The following is a 23413-nucleotide window of genomic DNA, read 5'->3' as shown; positions in this document are numbered from 1 at the left end:
GAAACAGGAATAGACCTGTGCCCTACAATGAAAATGTGTGTTAAGTGTTGGAGACAGTATTTTTTAGGAACAGGACAGAGGTGGAATGACCAACATAAATCTCATAAACAATGCCAGGTTTATTTCTTTGACCTCCTCTAGCAAACAATGGGTGAGTTGTACACTCCTATTTAAAATTTAAAAAGTGGGGAAAAAAAAAGGAAAATCTGCTAAGCATGTCTTAACCTCACATCAAGAATGAGAGAAAAGATGTGTGACAGACAGCTCCGCTGCTCAGATGCTATGGTGATAGGCGTGGTACCAAAATAAAGTCTAAGCAAAGTTCAGCTTTAGCACGCTATGGTTTAGAATAGGAATCAAATAAGGCTTCCCTGAAAACATGCTGGCAGCTACTGTCTCAGCCGACTACAGCCAAGGCGTAATGACAAGGCAAGACAAGCGATTAGAGCAGTGACACTTTATAAGGCAGGCATGGCATGGGAACATGGAACAAAAGTGTCACTATTTGAAAGCTTCTGCTAAATCACTCAGTCGACAAAAGGAATCAACTTCTCCCAGTATAAGGGTGAATCCATACTTTCTGTTTTGCTGGTATTTAAGCTCTTTGGAATCTAGACGCCTGCTAGAAATGCGTCCACTCGCCAAAAGACAAGACAACTTCCAGTGAGGCTGTCCCTTGAGCATAATAGAACTGTTTTCCGTGGTATTCTGGTTTAAAGAGCTGCTACAAGCTGAAACTGTACCCATCTGAAGGACTCTTACCTGCAAAACATCTTGGATCTTCACCCACACATCAACCATGTCGTAGAGCTTGATATCACCATCGTACTGGCTGCAAGGAGAGGCCACTGTCTGCTGAAGATGTCCAAGGACTATGGAGTGTGCAGCAGCCACAGCATTGAATTTGTCAAAAAGAAGCTCCAGCAGCTCCAGCAGCAATCTGCAAAGGACCAAGACAACCTCCACTCAGTTTTCAGAATTCACTGTAACCCTGTAACCATACTGTAAGGCAGCGCATCAGGGCATCAATGGGCAGGAATCAGAAGATTTTTACTTCAGATCCAGTTTTGTGACAACCAGGCAATCCACAACGCAGCATCAATCTCAGTGGCCTCTAGGGGACCAGATCAAGTTTCATACCTCCTTGCTTCCTACCAACTTCCTTTTTGCACTCTCCTCTATATTCAGGCTGCTCACCTCTAATGTGCTCTGCCTGGGGTGCAGGAAAGACAAATGCATTCCTAACGTCAGAACACTTCAATGCTGTGACATTATAGATCATTTTAAGGTTCCAGATAGACGACCTGCTTTTTCTTCAGAAGAGAGGAGGAGTGCCAGTTCAAGAAGCATTTACTTACACACACAAACAGAATGTAAGATACTCATTTTAAATTATGAAATGAGCAGCACAGAATGTTTTAAACATGAAAGATCAAAACAGATTAAACAACATGAAACGTGAAACACAACAGCTCATCAGCTGCTTAAGTTATAAAGATTTTATTACTAAGTGTAAAGGAGCTACAGCTACAACCTCAACACATGACCTGTTCCTATTGCTTCTCTACAGCCCAATTGCTGTAATTAATGAACATCTGCAAAGTCCTAAATATTCTGTGACAAAGAATCACCTTTGATCATGTTATCTAGTAAAAGGAAGACATGGATAATTTCACTGCTTTTTAATGAGCAATTCAAGTCCACACTTAATCCCAGCAAAATGTGATGTTAACACTTCCCAAATCTGTATGTTAGGTGCTAGTGATCTCTGACAGACAGGCTCCATCCCATTTAACTGAAGCAGTTAGGAATTAACACACACTTGCTGTGTCTCCCCATCAGAAGGACAGAAGGGCTGCAGGAAAAGCAGAGCTCCCTCCGCTCATTAACCATCACATTGCAGCATTCTGTTAACAGCCACCTACAAGGTGTGCTTTCATGCCTTGGCCTCTTCAGTTCAAGGGTGCATACCTCCTGCTACATCAGCTGTTTTAAGCCAGAAGCTAGATAGTTAACTGGAGAAACAGAAAAGCTGTTGTCCATTTGCAAGAACAGCCCGGCGTGATGCTGTGGCTAAAACCACTCATCTCAGCTTATACTTGGATTTTGCCAAGGACAGAGGTTAGCTATTATTTAGAATAACAGTAGTTTAAATAAATAAATAAATGAATAGACACAGAAGGTGCATAAGCTCATTATGTGTCATGCATCCATGATCATTTGACATAAACATGTATAGTATCATACAGCAGTCTATCAAAGTTCTCACATAGACCATCCCCATCTGCCCACACAGCCCAATGGTTAAGCAGAAAACACCTTGATTCAACTGCAAGAGCTATTGGATAAGTCCAGGAGGGTGCAGCAAGGAACAGCAGAACATTTCAAGTGGTCCAGAATATGTTCATGTTAATCATTAGTCATCACTGTACATACAAGATACACAGGGAGGTTAATTAACAGTGCCATACCTTAAGTGACTGTAGAACTAAGACACACGTTGAAGCAATCCAAAAGAAACTGGTGTCAATATCTATTTCCTTCTTTTAAGAAAAGTAAGAAATCCCTGAAGAGAAAGCACTGAGAGAGAACATACTACTATTTTTATTATTTTTAATAAGCCCTTACGTATTTATATAAGACACCATCAGGGGATATAGAGAAGCATAAAAGATGTACACAAATGATAAAGGAAAATCTAGCGTGGAAGCCATTCTCTTCCATATAGGTTTTGTTTAAATCTTAATAACTATCCTGTTGAAGCTAAACAGAGAAGTTGCTCCTGTGGAATGACCTACACAGCTCCAGCCTTCTCTGACCGCCCTTGTCTATCACCAGTGTTATCAGTGAAGAAGACAGGGGAACGTGCAGCCAAGGCTGCCTGAAAACCACCTGCATTATTTAAGCAAGTACCTGGTCCAGCGTATTACAGGACACGGGAGAGGTGACTATTGCTACAGAAGCCCCTACAAGATGCACACAACTTCCCACAGGAAGTAACAGAGATAGCTAAAGGGGCAGCTAGGGCAGGTGGCTGCTCAGCTAAAAGAACTGCAGGAGACTTTGGAAAGAAAAAGAATTTCCTTCTCGAGGAACCGACGTGTCACTGACTGACATGCCAACAAGATGGCCTTATGGGATCACATTAATTCTTTGCCACTAAGAAAATTTAGCAATGCAAGCCCAAGCTCTGCTAACATCCCACTGCTAATGAAAATTTAATTATCCACATACCTCATTGTTGCCCCAGGAAAGCACAATTTTGCAGAATGAAACTAGCTGGATTTTTGACAAATTCATTTCTCTTGATTCTAAGTGAGCTTGATCTCACATTATCAGCTTGTTTACAAAGCCACTGCTAAAATAGGATTATACTGAACAGTTGTTTGGTTTTCCTATCTTCCAGTTCTCCTAGTACAGACCAGCAGAAATGAAAGCTTCCCCACCCATGTTATTCAGCATCACTAACACAACGTTACATTCTCCATTCTCAACCAAAAATCATTTTTCCACTTCTCCCTGCTTCAAATTAGCCAGCACCTCTTAATTTTCCTTTCTCTGAAAGTCTTCTAAAACCACCAAATCATTTTTGAAACAAGGTGACCTAAAGGAGACAGACACAAGCCGTGTCAGCCAGCCAATACGACAAAACAGCATAAAATGATATGGCCTAGATTTTATGCACACGGGGTTGCAGCACCGAGCGACCTAAAGAGAACACATACAGACAATGACAGAAGAGTGGCTTAGGCAATTTGTCAAAGCAATCTCATAACCCCTTCATCGAGAAATATGCTAAGTATGTTGAGAGACAGTGACACAGACCCGGAAGCAACTCCTATTGTCTGGGCAATAACGGAGAACAAATTGATGCAAAGTGACTGCTGGCACCTGAGCGAGGTCGCTAATGACAATTCAGGCATTTTAGCAGCAACGATGTTCTCTGCCAGGTCAGAGTGTTGGCATGTATATAATTTCTATACTCATTTGAAATAAAAGGCCAGAAATAGATTACAGGAAAAATGCACTGAGTTCAGGCAATGGGATTTAAGAAAAAAACTGGCAATATACCTCTTCCTTCTGGGCTGGATCTTCAAGTACAAATAAAGCTAAAGCAATGTGCCCCTACCAAACTCCTGTTCCAGAAATCTGGCCATGTGTGTCCAGATTATTTCTCAAGTCAGCAGCCTTGAGTAACTGAGACCCAGAAGTTCATGAAGACATAGCAATGCTAACATGGACCCCACTGAGTCTCACCCTCCACAATCAACACATGTTTCTAAACATGGAGGTACTGTGCTCTAATGAGCAATCAGATAAATCAATGGCAAATTTAAGCATTTTTTCCATAAACTCACTCCAAGTACAGACGTCTATAAATGTTATAGAACTTACCTAGACAAAAATGTAAGTTTATAACTTTCAAAATTGTCTTCTAGCAGGGACAAGAAACTGCTAGGAATCTGCTAATGCCCTTTACCACATTTTAAAATATCCACATCATTCACAATTTATGGGGCAAATACACATGAGTAAAGAGTTAATGTTCATAGAAAAGTAGAGCCAAACATGTTGTCTAGTTAGGTCCATACTAAATCAGGTGTACACCATCACTGAATCCAGAAAATCTAAACATCGGCTGTCACAGAGCCGTGCAAGCCTTCCTTTCATGAGCACATTGGTAAAAATAAATAAATAAATATCCTGCTGCCACTGTACAAAGGTCCTTGCAATTTCACACCAACTCTCCAAGCAGCCAAACTGCTTACCAAGGAGAGAAGTGCTCAATGCAAGAGACAGTGATAGGATATCCATGACAGAACGGGTCGCACAGTATAAATAGTAGAAGTGCTGCTTACACTTGTGTGTATATTCACTAACAAGCCCAGTGCCAACACCTTTTATAGCACAGCCAAGGCTTGCTCCTAGGAAGCAGACAGGGTCTGCCCTGTCTGAAAAAGAATTCAAAAAAACTCTGAAGATCTGAGCCAGGAGCCCAATGTGTGCTGGCTCCACAAAGAGCACACTGGGAGATAAGTAAGAGATGGCACTCTTTGGGCCCTAGTTGCTTTGACAAAAATAATAGTCTTGATCTTAAAAAAAAAAAAAAAAAAACAAACATTGGATGCAATTCATAATGGCTTTCATATACAAATGTACAAGTTGGCCACACAAAAGGTAGTCAAAAAAAAAAAAAAAAAAAGAAAAAGAAAGAATGCAAGAACACTGATGTCTTTGGACTCTGGTAGCCTTTTCCAGAGATTAGTTCTCTCTTGTACAATGAGGGGGCTTTATATTATTTTTCTGGTGATTCCCTAGAATTACACCAGAATCTCCACAGGCACATTCATCAAGTGGCATCCAACGTCATCTTTTTCGTAAAGAAAAGAAGTGAGCCAGCCTCAGAGAGTCGACACAATGATGAAGATGCATATCGTGATGCATATCGTTCAGTCTGTACGTACCTAACAAGCAGAAGGGAACTGTCCAGCAGAACACTCAGCATAAAGCCTCAGCCCCTGCTCTTGCCCCTTACCTCCTCCCTGCCATCTCATTAGTCATTTTATTTGCCAGAATTGAAAGTTTTGTATGGACATCATACACAGCACAGTACCTGAATACAGGCACTGAGCTCTGAAAGGCATTCACGTGTGACTTGTGCTAAGGTGAATTGAAAAACATTTTATTATCATCCTAACATCCTAAAATCCTAACATCTATTAACATCCTAAGGTCAAATAGTCATTGAGGCTGACTGGCTAATGAACAGTTAAGCAGTTTCAGGCTCTGAATTATTCTCAAATTTGGAGTCTTACAGAGCTCTCTTGAAATAGGAGGACCTTGTTGTCCTGGCTTTGTTTTCTTCTTGACACCAGGAAAAAGTCACTTCATTTTTATTTGAAACTGCAGCTAATTTACGGGATGGTATACCTTTCCATACTATAATTTACCCTTTTCAGTATAAATAAATTTACCTGCTTGCTGTAAACTTCCCATGTAATTTCGGTTTAGAATCAGTTCTAATTATATCCTTACTCAACAGGAATTCAAGACACTTTCCAAAGCTTTACAATATAGGCATCCTAAGGGATCACAAACTGCTATTAATCAAATGCCAAAATCCACTGAAGTTTTTGGTATCTCACCCAGGCCTCTGGGCTCCTTAACATCATTGAAGTATGATCCAACCCAACTTCATCAATTTCAAATGGCATCCAAGAGCCATGTAACCTCTCAAAACAAGAATTGAGAATATGTTAAGTTCCATCTTTGCATCAACAACAAAAGCACTGCTTTTCAACCCGCCCAAAAAACTTGCTATAATTTAATTGAGATATCAATACCACAACTCTAATTCTAATTCTTCACAGCGTAATTGTTTCCACAGCAATGGCATTTGGAACAGGCTGCCCAGGGAAGTGGTGGAGTCACCATCTACCATTAAAAAAAGGTTAGTTGTGGCACTGTGGAAGATGGCTAGTGGCTCAGTGGTGATGGGTCAATGGTTGGTAGATGATCTTAGTGGTCTTTTCCAACTGTAGTGATTCTATGATTCTACTCTAAAATAATGAGAGGAATTGGAAAATAATTCTTTACCAAATTTTTCCTCAAGAACTATTTCCACAATAAATATTATGTACAATGAAGACAAATTTTTGTTTTCAGATTTCTTCTCCAATATTAATTTCTTCTGGTGGTGATCATTGCAATGAGCAGTATCACAAATTAAGAATTCAGCTACAAGCAATAGCTAGCCCTTAAGATGTTCTGTTCTAGCAAATCATGAAGAACAGCAGAAATGTATTTCTCAGTGGGCTTTCACATTTCGCAACTAATGGAGCTGCAAAACAAATAGATTTTTGGCCATATATTTATTGATATAATTAGTTCCACCTATGATTACAAAGCTTTGCACGTGCATCACCTTAATCAGAATCTACTGCACTTGAAATGAGCAACTGAGTCGAATCTTCTCTTCACAAGTGCAACACAAGAACATAATATTTGTTTCAGCACCAAGTGTTCTTTATACCATACATACCAGCAGTCTGAGACAGCATTACAATTCAATCTATTGTAAAGCTGCTTAATATGAAAGGTTTAGGTTAAAAATAAATAAATAACCAAGTGCTTAACATCACGTACCTTTTACTAGTTAAGTAATTCTGCAGAGCTTCTACCTTCAAATCTGGATTTCAAACATGTTTACAGAATCACAGAATGGCTTAGGTTGGAAAGGACTTGAAAGACGACTGAGTTCCAGTCCCCTGTCATGAGCATGATTGTCTACTGCCACATCAGGTTGCCCAGGGCCCGATCCAACCTGGCCCTGAATGCCTTCAGGGATATGGCATCCACAGCTTCTCCAAGCAGCCTGTTTCAGTGCCTCATCACCCTCTCAACAAGGAATTTATTCCTAACATCTATTCTAAACTTTCACTGTTTAAGTTTAAAGCCATTCCCCCTTGTCCTATCAATATTAGGCAGTGTAAAATCTTACCCCTTTTCTGCTTATAAGCGCCCTGCGAGTACTGGAAATTTAGCCAGAAGACTCTTCTGTGAACAACCACAGAAGGAAGCATCTCCTTTTCCCACAAACTTAGCTGAAAAGCAACGGTATTTCCCCCTTTTTGAATACATTTCCTAAATTCCCAAGCCTTTCAGGTGCTCAAGGTACTTCAGCCCTTCAGAGAGACACAGACATTTCTCAAAAAATTACTATTTAATATCTCTGCTACTGCAAGGAAAAAACAAACAAACAAACATTGGCATTCCTTCTCCAGACATCTTTTTTGCAGCAATCACATTTCAGTGCTTGAAATATCCTTACCTAGGCTGATTTTCCTGGGAAATATTTTCCCCCCTCTGGTAATCATTGTCTGCCACCTGAGTCGTGGAACGCTTAACAATCTGCTTCAGTTCTTGTTCTAGGCGATCCTGGATGGCTTTCACTGTTTCAGGGATTTTTTTCAGCTTGGCCAGCCCTTTGATGAGTATGCCCATGAAGACAGTGCTGTTCTCCTCTGGATCCAGTTCCATATCTTCTTTAATTTCCAGAAGGCTTGTTTCTCGCACTGGAATATATTTAAGAAGGCATAATCCAAGATTTAAACTACTAGAAACAACACTTGGCAACGAAGTTTAAATGCTTTTTCTGCACGGTGCCCTCAGAGAACTCTCAAGGAATAAACAAGGAAACATCAGCACTCAGATTTTAGTTGGGTGGGAGAGGGCAATGGAAGTTTTAGCTCGCTTGGAGGAAACGTTATATATCTATGCATAAACACACCATTGCACATTTGACTGATTTAGAAATAAAGCTTATGGTGTTATGTATTAGTTATGAAGCAGAGGAAGCCTGGTGCTACTAACATACGCATAAACGAGGAGGTGTTCTATCACTATGAATCCCCTGAACGAGTTTCAAGGAGCTAAAAACTACATTTCCAACCCAGCTGTTTTTCTTCATGATATTTTTCACAGGAGAGGAATTTTCATTATAAACACTATCAAGCTTAACAGACTCCTGATAAATTCAGCAAAGTTTACACTGTCGAAGTGAATTATTGTTTGATGTTATCCCATTCTGCTTTATTATGTCTGTCAAGAGGTTGATGAAGTTACCCAAATCTTTTAGCAAGGCTTCCTGAAAGGAAAAACTAAAAGAATTAGAGAGGATATCATAGATATGGTCCTCCTGAAGTGACAGGGACAGCACTGGGAGAAATTCTGTTGCTAAGCGACAAAAGGAGAAAAGCAAGAGGTACCGTGCTTGTTCTAAGCACGTTCATTAATCAACATTTCTTAATTTACAGATAATGCCCAGGAACAACAAAAGGATGTCGCTGCTGAAGACTGAGTGAAGGACTTAATAAACATATTGAGGCGATCCATGGCAAATAAGTGTCTGGAAGGCAAACTGAACTCACTCCTTGTGAACAGGGATAGTGCATGGACAAATGCCACCTGAGCAGTGCCATCCACCATACTGGCTCCTCATATAGGAATTAAGCCAGAATGGCAGTTTCACCTTACTGTTGCTGAAGTCCTATCAGAGAGCTGTTGGGTGACAGATGACTCCCATTGTATCTACTACTCAACTGCTTATCCAAGAACCTGAATAAATATCAAAAGATCCACCGGTAAAATTGAAATGACATGGCAGAAATGCAAAGTGGCATGTCACAAGCAGTGTGCAGCCCTGTCACTGGCCAAAGCTACAACACTCGGCTTTCCAGAACTTGAAGGGAGCTTATAAACAGGAGGGGGAACCACTGCTTACAAGGGTGGATAGTGATAGGACAAGGGGGAATGGTCTTAAACTGATACAGGGGTGGTTTAGGTTAGATATTAGGGGGAAGTTTTTCACACAGACAGTGGTGACACACTGGAAAATAATGCCCAAGGAGGTTGTGGATGCCCCATCCCTGGAGGCATTCAAGGCCAGGCTGGATGTGGCTCTGTGCAGCCTGGTCTGGTGGTTGGCGACGCTACAGATAGCAGGGGGTTGAAACTAGATGATCATTGTGGTCCTTTTCAACCCAGGCCATTCTGTGATGAACACTCCCAGGAGAGCACAAGCTCTGTCCAAGTTAGCACAAAAGCAAAAAAAAAAAAGTCCCAAAGAGTCTGTATGGTACTGCTTTACAAATTGCACCACGATAAATGGATAACGCTTATTTCAGTGCCAGCTGACACCAACCTCCACAGCACAGTGGGCCTTTCTGTCATGTAATCCCAACAACAGCACCTTGAGCTCATATCAGACTTGCTGCTTACTCTTGTATTTCAATGTGGAAACCAGCAATACTGCTCAGTAAGATGGAATTAAGTACTCTATAAGATCCTTGTACACTGTGATAGAGAATGACATCAAGTTTTGGATAATCAACATAGGAGGCAGAGTGTCTGTGAGATCACAGAGTGCTTTCTTCTCCTCTTGTGTGTATGCTTCTTGCAATTAAAGTCTAATTAAACTTGTAATTTTGCAATTTAAGGGGGTAGATTCAACAAACCCATAAGCACTCAGAATACGCTTATTAAATAAAAATGCAGTGATAATAAAGGAGACATTCTGAATGCACATAAACCATAATACTAATTGTAAGGTATCACAGAAACACGGCTCAAGTTGGAGGGGACCTTGAAGATCAGCTAGTTTCAACCCCCTGGCCATAGGGGCAGGGTTGCCAACCACTGGATCAGGCTGCTCAGGACCCCATCCAGCCTGGCCTTGAACACCTTCAGCGATAGATCATCCACAGCTTCCCTGGGCAGCCTGTTACAGTACCTCACCACTCCGAGTAAATAATTTCCTCCTAACATCTAACCTAAATCTACCCTCTTATACTTTAAAGCTATTCCCCCTTGTTCTATCGCTACGAGGTCATGGAAAAATTCAGTCCCTCCCTTGCATATAAGCTCCCTTAAGTTATTGGAAGGCCACAAGGAGGTCTCCCCAGAGCCTCCTCTTCTCCAAGCTGAACAAGCCCGACTCCCTCAGCCTTTCTTCATAGGAGAGGTGCTCCAGGTCTCTGATCATCACCCTTCTCTGGACCTGCACCAGCAGCTCTACATCCCTCCTGTACTGGGTGTGCCAGACCTGGATGCAGTACCACAGGGGCATTACAAGGCCAGAGTAGAGGGGGACAATCACCTGCCTCATCCTGCTGCTACCTCTCTGCTGATGGAGCCCAGGATACAGTTGGCCTTCTGGGCTGCAAGACCACGCTGTTGGCTCTTGTCCAGTTTTTTATCCCTCAGGACACGCAAGTCCTTCTCCACAGGGTTGCTTTCAAGGAGTTCTTCTCCCTGTCTGTACTCATATCTAAGACTGTCCCAACCCAAGTGCAACACCTTCTTAAACCTCATTAGATTCTCACGTGCATACTTTTTGAGCATGTCCAGGTCCCTCTGGCTGGCATCCCTCTCTTCTATTGCATCAACTGCACCATTCACCTTGGTGGCATCAGCAAACTTGCTGAGAGTATGCTCAATCCCACTAGCTACGCCACTGATTAAAATGCTGAAGAGTACTGCTACCAGAACAGACCCTCTCATGACCAGCTGCCATCTGGACACTGAGCTGTTGACAACAACCCTCTGGCTGTCTCAGATCACCTGCTCATCTCTCATGTGCCTTAACATCTCTTCCAGGAGGATGCGCTCCATGATCCTCCCAAGGACAAAGGTGAGGCTCACCAGCCTATTGTTCCCCAGGTCTTTCTTTCTCCCTTACTTGAATACAGGAGTGATATTTCTCTTTTTCCAGTCACCAGGGACTTTGCCTGACAGCCATGATTATTCAAATACAATAGAGGGCAGCTCAGCAACCACATCAGCCATTTCTTTCAGAATCCTGGGATGCATATCATCTGGCCCCATAGACTTGAAAGCATCCACCTTCATGAGATGGTTGGGGACTTGCTCTGCTCTTACGCTGGGAGGGATTTTCTTCCCTGCTTAGAAGTTCTAGAACAGAAGAGGTATGAGAAGGCTGACTAGCTGTGAACACCGAGGCAAAGAACTCATTAAGTACCTCAGCCTTCTCCATGTCTAAGGATGTTAGCTCTCCATTTTCATTCATCAGAGGAGGAATGCTCTCCTTTGACTGCCTTGTCTGCCAATGTACCTAAAGAATCCCTTCTTGTTGGTTTGTTTTTTTTTTCACGTTCCTTGCCAAGTTCACTTCCAACTGCATCCCTATATTCTTCCCAGGCCAGGCCAAGCCACCAGGGAGGGCATGGTCACTGCAGCCCAGACTGCCTCCAATCTTAGCCTCTTTTATGATCCCTTCTGCATTGCTGAACATCAGGTCCAGCAACACTTCACCTCTGGTGGATGTGTCCAAGACCTGAACCAGGAAGCTGTCATCCATGGACACCAGGAGTCTCCTGGACTTCTTGCAGCTCACCGTGCTGCTTTCCCTGCAGATATCCAGGTGGTTGAAATCCCCCACCAGGATGAGACCCTACACAAAGGACATCTCTTGCAGATGATGCAAGAAGGACCACTCAGCAGGTTCCCCTTTATCAGTTGGCTTGTAGTAGACCCCAACCACCTGATACCCCTTATTAGTCTGGTCCAGTTTTAACCCACAAGCTCTCAACCTTTTCATGAGCTGCTCAGGCACAGCTCCTCACAGATTATAAACTTTTTAATACAGAGGACAACTCCACCAGCCCTCCTACCTCACCTATTCCTTCTATAAAGCTGAGAGCCCTTTATCATGATATTCCAGTTACGTGAATCATCCCACCATGTTTCTGTGATAGCAGTAAGACTGTAGTTTTCCAACTGCACCTCTGATTCCAGTTCCTCTTTATTTCTTGTGCTGTGTGCATTGGTATCAAGACACTTCATCTGGGCTTCTGGCTGTGTTGTCTTCTTGGAGGAAAGCTCTAGGAAAAACCTGAGGCACACATTTCCACTCAAAGCTCTCATCTCTCACACACCTTTCCACCCATGAGGCTGCAAAGCACTTTGTGCACTGTGTATGTGGTCCACTTGTTTTGTTTGCTACTTGTTGTTCTTTAAAAACCACAGCGTGCCAGGCACAAACAAAGAAAATGAGCTCCTTGGAACAATAGCTGTGGAAAAGACATTGGAAATGCTAGAGGAGAAAAGGTTTTCACATACTGTTTAAAAGTAAAAATGAAAATCTTGTTGCTCCGAGTTCAGTGCACAGCATTCAGAGCCTAAACAACCTTTCAGGCAGGTCCTCGCCATTACACCACAGCACCTTTGTAAGGGGGGCTGTAAATTACTCTTAATATCACACAATGAAAATGAGAGAGAGGAAGCACTGCTACATCCAAATGCGAGGACAACATTTAAGAGGAATGAAGGCAGCAATCTTCCTGAGAATTCTGCCATCACATGAACACCCTTCCATTTTCAAAAAGAGCAAACCAATTTTGAAACACCCTTTTATACTCAGGACAATGATTTACGTCTCTTACAAATAACAGCACACTTCAATACCTAGTAGCAACACACCAGTATATACATTCTGTTAGATCTTATCTTTTGATAAAACAGTAGAAATTTTGTTTCCTGCACATTCTGCCTATATAAGAGATATTCTGGGTAGCCTGGGGGGCCCATTTATCTACAAGATCTGACAAGATCCCAACCCTGGGATACTGAAGATGCCCCTTTCTTGTGTCTTCCCTACCTCAAACATCCCCTTCTACAATTTAATGTCATCAAGGGGTTATTCGACCACAAAGCTCTGGGCCACAAATCAGTCCCTCATCTCTTCAAAAAAAAGCATGAAAGCAAACCAACATTTGCAAAGTTCACCTTTAAAACACATATTACTTCCTGGGGGCTGAGGAGCTCCATGGGTGAAAGATGATATCCACAGATAGCCTCTGCATGCTTCATCTATATTTATTCTTAAACTGTGATTATGAATAATTCTGTCATTTGCTGGGATGTGGACAAAAGCATAAGACTTCATTGGTTTCAACATGCACCAGATTCTACCTAAACTGCATCTGCATAATGTATGCTCTCTCTTTACAGAGCTAATATTTTAGTTCATGCCATAAGCACCTGCTTTATGCAGAGAGCCCATGAACGATTAAATTATTCCTTCAATGCTTGTCTTTATTAATTAATCTGTATTGTGGGAGTGCTGTTTATATTTGGTTACCATCTTTTTTTTTTTTTAATAAAAGGAAGGGAAAAAGTAATTTTAATTAAACACAACTTTGAATCACAGCTTCATTAAGGTTGGAAAAGAACACTAAGATCATTTAGTCCAATCATCCACCCACCACCATTACTGCACACTAGACCATGTCTCTAAGTACTACACCCACCCTTTTCTTGAACACCTCCTGAGACTCCACCACCTCCCTGAGCAACCTGTGCCAGCATCTCACCACTCCTGAGAATAAATTCTTCACAACACCCAGCCTGAACCTTTCCTTCATTCACAAAATAATATAGAAACACCAAAGAAGAACCCCACAGGATGTTTTCAGTAACAACAAGAACTACATTTCACAGAGTTCCAGCTTGGATGAGGCTGAAGGCACCTTGGGTCATCAATAAATTTACTGATGGTGCAAACAATTCCTAATGAAGATGTTAAACAGGAGTGGACCCAGACCCTGGGTGACTCTACTCATTGCCAGCCTTCCCCACCCTTTCAGAGTGTAATAATGAATAAAATAACATGAAAAAAAAAACAATCTTCCTAGCTCCAGATTCAGCTGTCTTTATTATCTCCACTGTAAGGATGCCTTTAAACTTCGATTTATAATTTTAAACAGATCTTTGTCATATTATTTTGCTGTATCAGCCTAATGATCAACTTCTGTACATAGGTCCATATAAACCAACATAAAGAGAACAACAACTTTAAGAAGCAGTGTCTTTGCCACAACCTCTCTAATGAAGCACGGAGACATTTTCAGATGCTTTACAACACGAGAGTTGGGTATCGGAAAAAACCACTCAACTCCATGTCTAAGCCAAAATCCATATCCAGTTCAAATCACCAGAAAGTTTAATCATGTGCATCATTGATTTATCACCTCCACAGACAGAAAGGGAGAGAAGTTATCCTGGTTTGACAACACCCTATAAAAACATCTGCTCCAACCGATGATACTCTAATCTGTGCTGTTCTGCCATTTCACAAGAAATCTGCTGCAAGAGACATTTCAATATCACTGATCCCCAGAAAAGTTTACGTTGATAACTCATTTAAGTGTAACAGGCCTAAGAAAAGATTCTTGGGTCTTGTTTTTCATTCCAATGAATCTTCAAAATTTGCTGCTACTTATTACAGATGTGCACATTTATGGGCAACCAGTAAAATTTAACATACTATTTTCCATGATTCATGTCCTTCCAGATGATAAATTCTGTGTCATGTGATATCTGAAGAAATTTAACCTGCTAGCTGTGGTGCTGAATCCTTTTTTTGATCTGTAAGTGGAGATAACAGGCAGCAAATGGGCAGTTCCTTCACAAATGGTCCCTTAAAGATTTTGATCATTTCCTGACCTGCTTCAGTACCAAGTCCAAAAGAAAAAAGACCTAAGAGATCAATAACCTCAAAGCCTGAAGGCAAATCTCCAACTGTGACTGATACAGGTCTACGTACAGTTTTTAGGACAGTAGTCTTCTAAAAGCAGAGATGTTGGAATTTGACAAGGCCACTCTCTCAAACCTACTGTAACCTCATTTAAGAAAACTGCACCAAGCAACCCTGTGAGCCACTCTGAAAATCCACCCCATGCACTGTTTCCAAGTTCCAAAAAAAAAAAAAAAAAAAAAAAAAAAAAACCTAATCAAATTCTTCAGGAAGGGAGACAAGTATTCCTTTTGGATTCCACCACGTGGATCTAAAGCTCTCTCCATTTTCCCTTTCCTCCTCTAAACACACATGCATTACGTGTGTCTGTGCTCAGCATCAAGCCAGAATGTGAACCATTGGTGAAGATCAGTGAGAAAGCACAGCCCTGCAAAACAGCACATTAAAAGTTACTTCACAGGCTTTCATGTTTGCTGTGCAGTAGCAAAACAGTCTTAAACTGCAAGAACAGCCTTCCTCCTTAAGTAACATAGGCACAAAAATTTACCCTGAAACAATCAAAACAAACTGTGCTTTTCACACAGCACTATAATGACAGCAGGAAAAAAATACAGATTCACTGCTGGGTTCCACCACCTTCTGATTAAGTCCTCAATTGGACCTGTGCAAATGCAAAACAGCTCACAGGACAAGTCAGGTTTAGCAAGAGGATTTAACTTTTAGTGTGAATGCTTGAGAAAAAAATCACCCTGCTGGTGTCAAATCCCCAAGTGATATTAATATAAGAAAAAACACTTATTTATTTATTGAGCATGCTTAAGGTGGAAGCAACTGTGACACCAAACAGAGAATGTCAGAATGGTATTTTTAGAGCACCTTTAAAACTGGACCTTAAAGCTCCAGGATTCCTCAGGGTATTTCACAGGTCTCCCCATGCTTCCACCTACACAGAGGGACTTGCATTCTTGAGCAGTAACCACACATTTAATCTTTGAAGCCACCATACTGATTGGATCTAGAAGCTAAGTTTTTCTCTTGTTGCTGAGGAATATCCATCACAGAAAAATATCATCTACATAAAATTTACAAATCCCATCCGTGAGTACATGTTACCAACACTGTTTCCACTTCAGGTTGCCTTCTGTTGGCTTTCTAAGATGCAATTTCATGAGTTTTTCAGGAAAGAAATCTCCTAGGTTTTCTTTGTACTGAGTGAGAACATTTTATAGTTCCAGGAAGAGCCTGGCAAGGCAGAAACTGCCATAAATACGCTTCAGAATAGAGAAAGTTCATGCAGAGAAATAAAATTTAGAAGTGAATTTATTTCTCTGAACTGGCATGAAGGGAAAGTGCTACCACGAGCTGCCGTTTCTACAATCCTCAGGTGAACATTACCAAAGATACTGTTTATTTTAAAGCGCAGGAGGAACTGCTTTAATTTCCTTATAAAGATTCTACAGCACAAAGTAACGTCTCTTTTGGGAAGCAAATGCAGAAAGGACTCAAAAATGTTGGCATCTTCTTTGCTGAGATAGGTTGAATGAGTCAGTGCTTCATAGTGGTGTATATTAATATGCATGGCCACTTCGTTTCATCAATAAAAAGCTAAAGAACCTCAATGACTAAAGGCAGAAACAGCTTTCATTATGCACACACATAAGTTTTAAACTTCTAATAGTTTTGCAGCCCTGGAAAAGACTACTTTTAAATAAAATTATCTGGGAAAAAAAGTACATTGTGAGCTTCAAGCAAAATCATATGCATGCTTCATGCCGATCAAACGTTTGCTATCATATTCTCTATCTTTCCCATTCTGAAGGACACTTGCCCAGCACAACACTGTGTAATAGAGTGAAACAAGGAGCCAGGCGAAAGATTTTCTGGTGCAATGAGCATGAACAGCAAAAGATCTGAACAAATGAGAGGTTTGATGGCAGACCCTCAGATGATGTATAACAATTTACATCAGTTGAGAATGAAGCTATCAAAGCCTTGTTTTCAGGTGTTTGGAGTCAAAGCAGCCATGCTGTTTCATGCCCACAACCAACCTATTTCTTAGAGATCTCTTTGTATTTTTACCTGTTGCTTGTATCTTTGCACGTCCACTCAAACACTGCACAAAATAACTTTATCAGAGAATCTTAGAACAAGAGATGTCATCAACACTGCATCAGATCTGAGATGCCTAAAATACATAAATCAAAAAACAATCTCTCTCATCCTTATTAACTCTTCTGTTCTTATTTTTGTCTGCTTAATTCCATTTTTCCTCGCCAGTTCTAGATATTAATGAACCCTTTCTCAGTCTCAGCAGGTGAGATGAGAATTGGTTGAGCTGTGAAAGTCTTCAAAGATGAAAATGCCAAAAAAATAATTTCAAAGCAGATTTAAGATTGTTGTTACACTAGCAATAAAAAAAAGAAAAAGACGACAAAAGATGATGAAAGATAGGGATTCCATTTTTCAACTGGCGCATCTCCTGCTGTCTATTCCCCATCAATAAAACACAATGGGAGATTCCTATCAGCTCTGTAACTTCAGACTTTTTTCTTCATTATTATCACTATCATTATTTTGCTAGGAGGATTCATGGTTTAGATGGAAAACTATCAGCAATGGCAGATATTACACAATTCACTTACAGCAAAAGTAGTAGGCCTGGGGCTCCCAGCACAAGGAGGATATGGAGCTCTTGGAGCAGGTCCAGAGGAGGGCCACTAAGATGATCAGAGGGCTGGAGCACCTCTGCTATGAAGTAAGGTTGAGGGAACTGGACTTGTTTAGCTTGGAGAAGACTCTGGGGAGACCTCATTGTGGCCTTCCCTTATTTGAAGGGAGTGTATAAACAGAAGGGGTGTGATGCTTGTGAAGATGGATAGTGATAGGACAAGGGGGAATGGTTTTAAACTGTGACAGGAGATTTAAGTTAAATATTAGGAGGAAGTTTTTCCACTCAGAGAGTGGTGAAGCACTTGAACAGGTTACCCAGAGAGGTTGTGGATGCCCCATCCCTGGAAGCATTCAAAGCCAGGCTGGATGTGGCTCTGGGCACCTTGGCCTGGTGGTTGGCAACCCTGCACACAGGGGTTGAACCCTGCACACAACGAAGGGTTGAAACTGGATGATCACTGTGGTCCTCTTCAACCCAGGCCATTCTGTGACTCTATGAAAAGTAGGTTAACATTTACAGTGGTGGGAACAGCATGCAGCTGTGCATGGTTTATTCTTTTATCTCCCCAAATCATGCGATTTTGGAAAGAACTGAGCTTCACTGTTTATATGGGTTAAGTACAATAATTCTGACAGTGAAGCTCAGAATTTTTTGCATGCTCTTTATCCTAGGGTTTCATGAAGAAGCTGCTCTTTCCAGCTTTGTAAATTTGTATTGGCACATCACAAATCTCAAAAACCTCCACTAGGAAGAATGACAGCCTCTGACTGAGAGACAAACCACCTCAACAGAAACACAGCCACATAACAAAAACGAGCAGAAGAATGATCACAGAAGAGAGGTTGGAGGCAAGTATAGCACAAAACAACAGACTCAAGCTGACAAAAATAAGGAAAGAAATGGTTAAGGGTGAGAAGACTAAAAAAAATCCCAATTTGAGGAAGACTGACAAGGAAGCAAGTGGGACAGACATGTAGGTCACTTCTGTATTCTTCATTTTATTCATTTGTTGAACAAGGACAACCACACGTTAATCCACTGAAACAATACAAGGATTAATTCCCCATCTGTGCAGTGCTTTCAAAGCTTCGTACAAAATAATAATAAATAAATCTGAGTATTTTGCTTAGTATCTGTTGCATCAGGTATACAAAGACAACCAGATTAATCCTGTGTCTAGGGAGTCCTTTAGTCAAACTTGGAAAGTTCCCACAAGGAAAAGTTTTGACCTTTTGGCTCCAACACAACAAAATACTTCTGTGATATCTACATATACTTGCTTGACTACATAAAATATAGAGTGGACTTCTATGGAAACTGAACTGACTGCAGATGTCTTGTCCTAGATATCACAGATATGATCAACACAAGAACAGACAAAGAAAACAAAGTGTATTTAATTTAAGTCAGGATTACTTGCCAAAAAAATCTGCAGATATGATTGAATTCTGCCCCTCGATTTACCATTCTCTCATTTCACAGTATTTCACAAATTTTCTTTATATCTTTTTATCTCAGGACCCCCATTAGCAGACATCTGTGAAGAGGGGAAGATACATCCTCTACTACTCTTGAAAAACCAACTGAAGTGCTACAAAATAAGCCAGGTAGGAACACAAGTGACTGAAATACTCACTGCTGGAGCTTCCAGGAGTACTGAACTGGGAAGTTTCAAGGAACTTTCGAGGTGTAGACAAGTTAGTAACATCCATGAGGGGTACAGAGGAAGCATCTTTCACAAGTGAACTGTATGAGGGGGAAAATTAAAGCAAACTCTTTACTATCATGTAGAATCTTCATTCACAAAAAAATAATTATTTCTTAAATGTGTGTGCAAAAGAGATAAACGTAACAGTTCTGATAAAGAGGTTTATGAAACCTAAATTAAAGCACAAGTCCATAGATGGGTACAAGTGACAATGTGTAAATACACTTGAAAGAAGAAGACAAAAGCCAAAAAGCAACGATGAGGGAACACTGTTGCATCAGCGACAAAAATCTGGTAACCCAAGGCCACTCTGAATTTATTACAGCTCTAGACTCCTCTGCATGGTGGCCACAGCACCATTCGCCTCCAGCACAATTAACTCCTGATAAAAAAACTGACAAAGAATTGTTATGATCTTTCTAGAAAACCACATATGGAATAGAGATGATCCCATTTCCACAGCCTTTAGGGGGAAATTCTTTACAGAGAAAGAGGGGGAGGTGCTGGAACAGGCTGCACAGAGAGGTTGTGGATGCCCGGTCCCTGGAGGTGTTCAAGGCCAGATTGGATGGAGCCCTGGGCAGCCTGGTCTGGTATTAAATGTGGAGGTTGGTGGCCCTGCCTGTGGCAGGGGGGTTGGAGATTCCTGATCCTTGAGGTCCCTTCCAACCCTGTGATTCTGTGATTCTTTGTAAACTACTTACTCCTTCAAGCTTTTCTAGCACCCTCTAGCAATATCCACTTTCTCCTGCCCTCCAAATTCCTGTTCTGTGTACATCTACATAAACCCTTTTCCAAAGGAACCTTCTTACTCTGAAAGCAGAAAGACTTGGTCATTTCCATAATTCATATAGTATAATTTGCCAAACATACGTTGCATTGCTTCAGCTGCATAATGAAAGCCATGAAGCTGGATATGGCAGGGGAGCAAATGCAAGAAATCATTTCAAAGATAAGGAAGCAGAGAAGGCTCCCTCTAATGAGTTTTGTGTTTTCCCTTAGAGGTCAAAATACTTACAGAAACATGCAGAAACAAGGGCTAACCTTACTATCCACCTATACTCTACATATCTACAATACCACGCTTAAAGGGACTGGCTACACATTCCAGATTAGCACTGTTAGATCTAACACACTTGCTGTGTTGATTTTAAGTAACTATAACCATAATTGCATCCTAATTGACAGCAGTCTAGGGCAGTGCACCAAAAAGAAGCTACAAGATTGTCCTTGATCCAAGTGTTCATATTAATATCGTATCAATGATGTATAACGAGGAATATGGAAAAAGACAAAGCAAGAAAGAGATAAGGGTCCCTGTAGCAGTCATACAAAATCGCAGTTAATTAGTAGTTGCATAGTCTGGGTACACCAAAGCTTTTTGTCTGTTTTTAATTAACAAGATGAGTAAGGAAGAGAGAAAGGCCTTGCTAACAACTCCCTTTCCTAGAAACTTCAACTTCAAACAATTCTTAGTTTCATGAATTTATTTAATGAAACTTACTATCTCTCCTCTTATTTTTGGTTAGCATTTTTTATTCCTCCTTCCACATAATAAGATGCTAATTTATCTTTTCTCTGCATCTTAATTATATGCTGACTCCTCTGTTGCTCCCCACCATTGTTTATTATCTCTCCTGCTCTACAAAAAGTGACAATCACTCACTTTCTTTTTTCTAGCCAGTATCTTCCTTTCTCCCCTCCCAAAAAAGTTACTGCTATCAAATTTAGAATTCACAAAATTAGGGAAAAGTACCAGTTGAACTGAACTCCCGCTGATCAGAAACACCAAACAAGTAAAGTGTTTCAACATCCTTAAAACACCTTTGGAACACTACAAAGCTAAGATGCTTAGCTTGGGTGCTTCAGTGCTGTGACTTCTGGCCAGTAACCTTATGATCACTTGGAAGTTTTTTAAACCCTGGCAGCGTGATAAAACAGATGAGCACTTCTCTGTGATATTCCCTTTGCCTGACCTGAGAGCCTCATGATCATGGCATCTGTGGGAAGGGTACATGGGAAGGAAAAGAATGCTGAAAGGAACTGACCTCATCATAATTCTGTGAGAAGCAGCAAAAAAAAACAATAGAATTGCTAAGCAAAAGAACTGCTCGAAGGCTCCATAGAGCACCAACATACATGGGGGTTTCAGGACCTTCACAGCCATGAGCAAAAAGGAAGTTGCTAACAAATCTACTCTAAGAATGAAAATTCCAATTGATGTTACTGTCCCAAGAAATTTTCAGCTGATGACAGGGTGAAGGTTGTCCTCTTCCCTCCCAGACCCACTGCTCTTAGTCAGCATCAATCAAACCAACCTTATTCTCCCCTTCTCCTTGTTGCGCTGTCCCACTTTGTTAGTTGATTTGATGTAAAGATGACGGTGTAACTCATCTATCAGGACTAAGTGCATGTTCATCTTCTTGCTGTGGAGCTCCAGTCTCAGATCACTCAATCCCTCCACTTGAAGAAGGGGACCCTCCAAGGAATCCACTGCTGACACCTGGAATGAAAACACACATGACAACTTCCCAAGGTCATTTCATGCACCTCTCAGAATCCTTCCCTTCAGTTGGAGGAATATCTGAATACCAGGACAGCTCTATCCACAAATTCTTTTGAAGTAGAAAAGGCTCAAGTTGTGTTTCAGTATCTGTACTCTTAAGAGAAAAATCAACATACAGAGAGGATTCAGTATGCAAATAATTGAAATCTAATGAGCATTCTTCAAAACTCATGAACATACTTATAAGACAAGCTACTTTAAATATCATTTATTAAATAAATTAAAGCAAAGGGTATCAAACTAAAAGGATTATAGTGTGGAAAAGTGTTAAGATATTGACATTGTTGTTTCAATATCTTTATTCTTTTCATTCCATTAACACCAATGAAACATTACTCCAGTTTCCAGTTTATTTGCGGTGTGTTTCGTTTTGTTTTTTGTTTTAATGTTTGCTTATCAATTTCCAAATAAAGGACAATAATTCTGCACAAGCACCAGACTGGGATCATAGCATCATATGCAACAGTAGCAAGGAGTTCACAATTGGCTTGGGATGGGGGAGTTTGGGTTGAAAGGGACTCCTCCCACTAGGTCACATTGACCAAAGCTCCATCTGAGCCAGCCTTGAACACTTCCAGGGATGAAAATGCAGACATGCAATGATGTGTACAAGCCATAAGCAACGCTGCCCTGCTCATGCACTTCAACAGACCAGCATCCAGTGGGCACTAGAATGAGAAACTTAATTAATCTTCTTTGTGCCCTGAAAAAAGGCCATGAACAAAATGTACCAGGAAGGACAAATTAAGGTATTAAAGCAGCACTGTTATCAGTTCGGATCTCTCCCAGTTCACTATTTCTAAAAATTTCACAAATCTCCTAAATTGCTTAGAAAGATCCAGCACTCCCCAGCAGCATCCCTAACTTTAAGGTTGATGCTGAAATGAATTGGAAATAACAGCAAGCATAGCTTATTTTACTGTATGCTTTACAGGTGATGCTGTAAAAGCATCACCTTTTACAGAGAAAAGCAGGTATTTACATTTTTAGAAGAAAATATCTAATAATTTAAGTTACTATTGGTGAAATATGGCATTTGCTTGCTTTTCAGGATTTAAGTTTGTCGCAAACCTGTCAGCTAAACATTAAAAATGAGAAGCAAGGAGATACAGTAGCAGACATGCAAGCTAAGGTCTGGTCCCTTAATACCAGTAAATATTAACCATACTGAAAGAACATACATCAACAGTGCATTACTGTGCTTGCCTTCAAGTCAAGAATGACCCCGAAATAGCTTTGGGGCACTCCAACTTTTTAAATTAAGAGCAGTTTCTATGAGAAAACTGCATTCCTTCCTTCCTTGCTCCCGAAAAATGTTGCTAAACATGAACTTATCTTTTTTGCATGGAAGGAGAGCATCCATTTGCTGCTCTGCCATATGCACCTGCATCTAGATTGCTCAGCATCGCTTAA

At 40.9% G+C, this 23413-nt stretch overlaps 1 protein-coding gene across 1 annotated transcript in view; it reads right to left on the bottom strand.

The window, feature by feature from the left end:
- The window catches only part of EXOC4 (exocyst complex component 4), a gene marked incomplete at both ends in the record, with an annotated part of 395210 nt that overhangs the window by 331026 nt on the left and 40771 nt on the right, over positions 1-23413 (bottom strand). The window contains 4 exons of the mRNA XM_079535213.1: positions 763-940; positions 7832-8075; positions 19363-19472; positions 21753-21937. Coding sequence (XP_079391339.1) covers positions 763-940; positions 7832-8075; positions 19363-19472; positions 21753-21937 — 717 coding nt within the window. The remainder of the gene's footprint in view (positions 1-762; positions 941-7831; positions 8076-19362; positions 19473-21752; positions 21938-23413) is intronic.

Source organism: Tetrao urogallus, assembly GCF_951394365.1.
Source record: "Tetrao urogallus genome assembly, chromosome: 1".
NCBI lineage: Eukaryota > Metazoa > Chordata > Aves > Galliformes > Phasianidae > Tetrao > Tetrao urogallus.
Note: the sequence above shows the minus strand (reverse complement) of the source record. Positions and strands in the feature narration are given on the sequence as shown.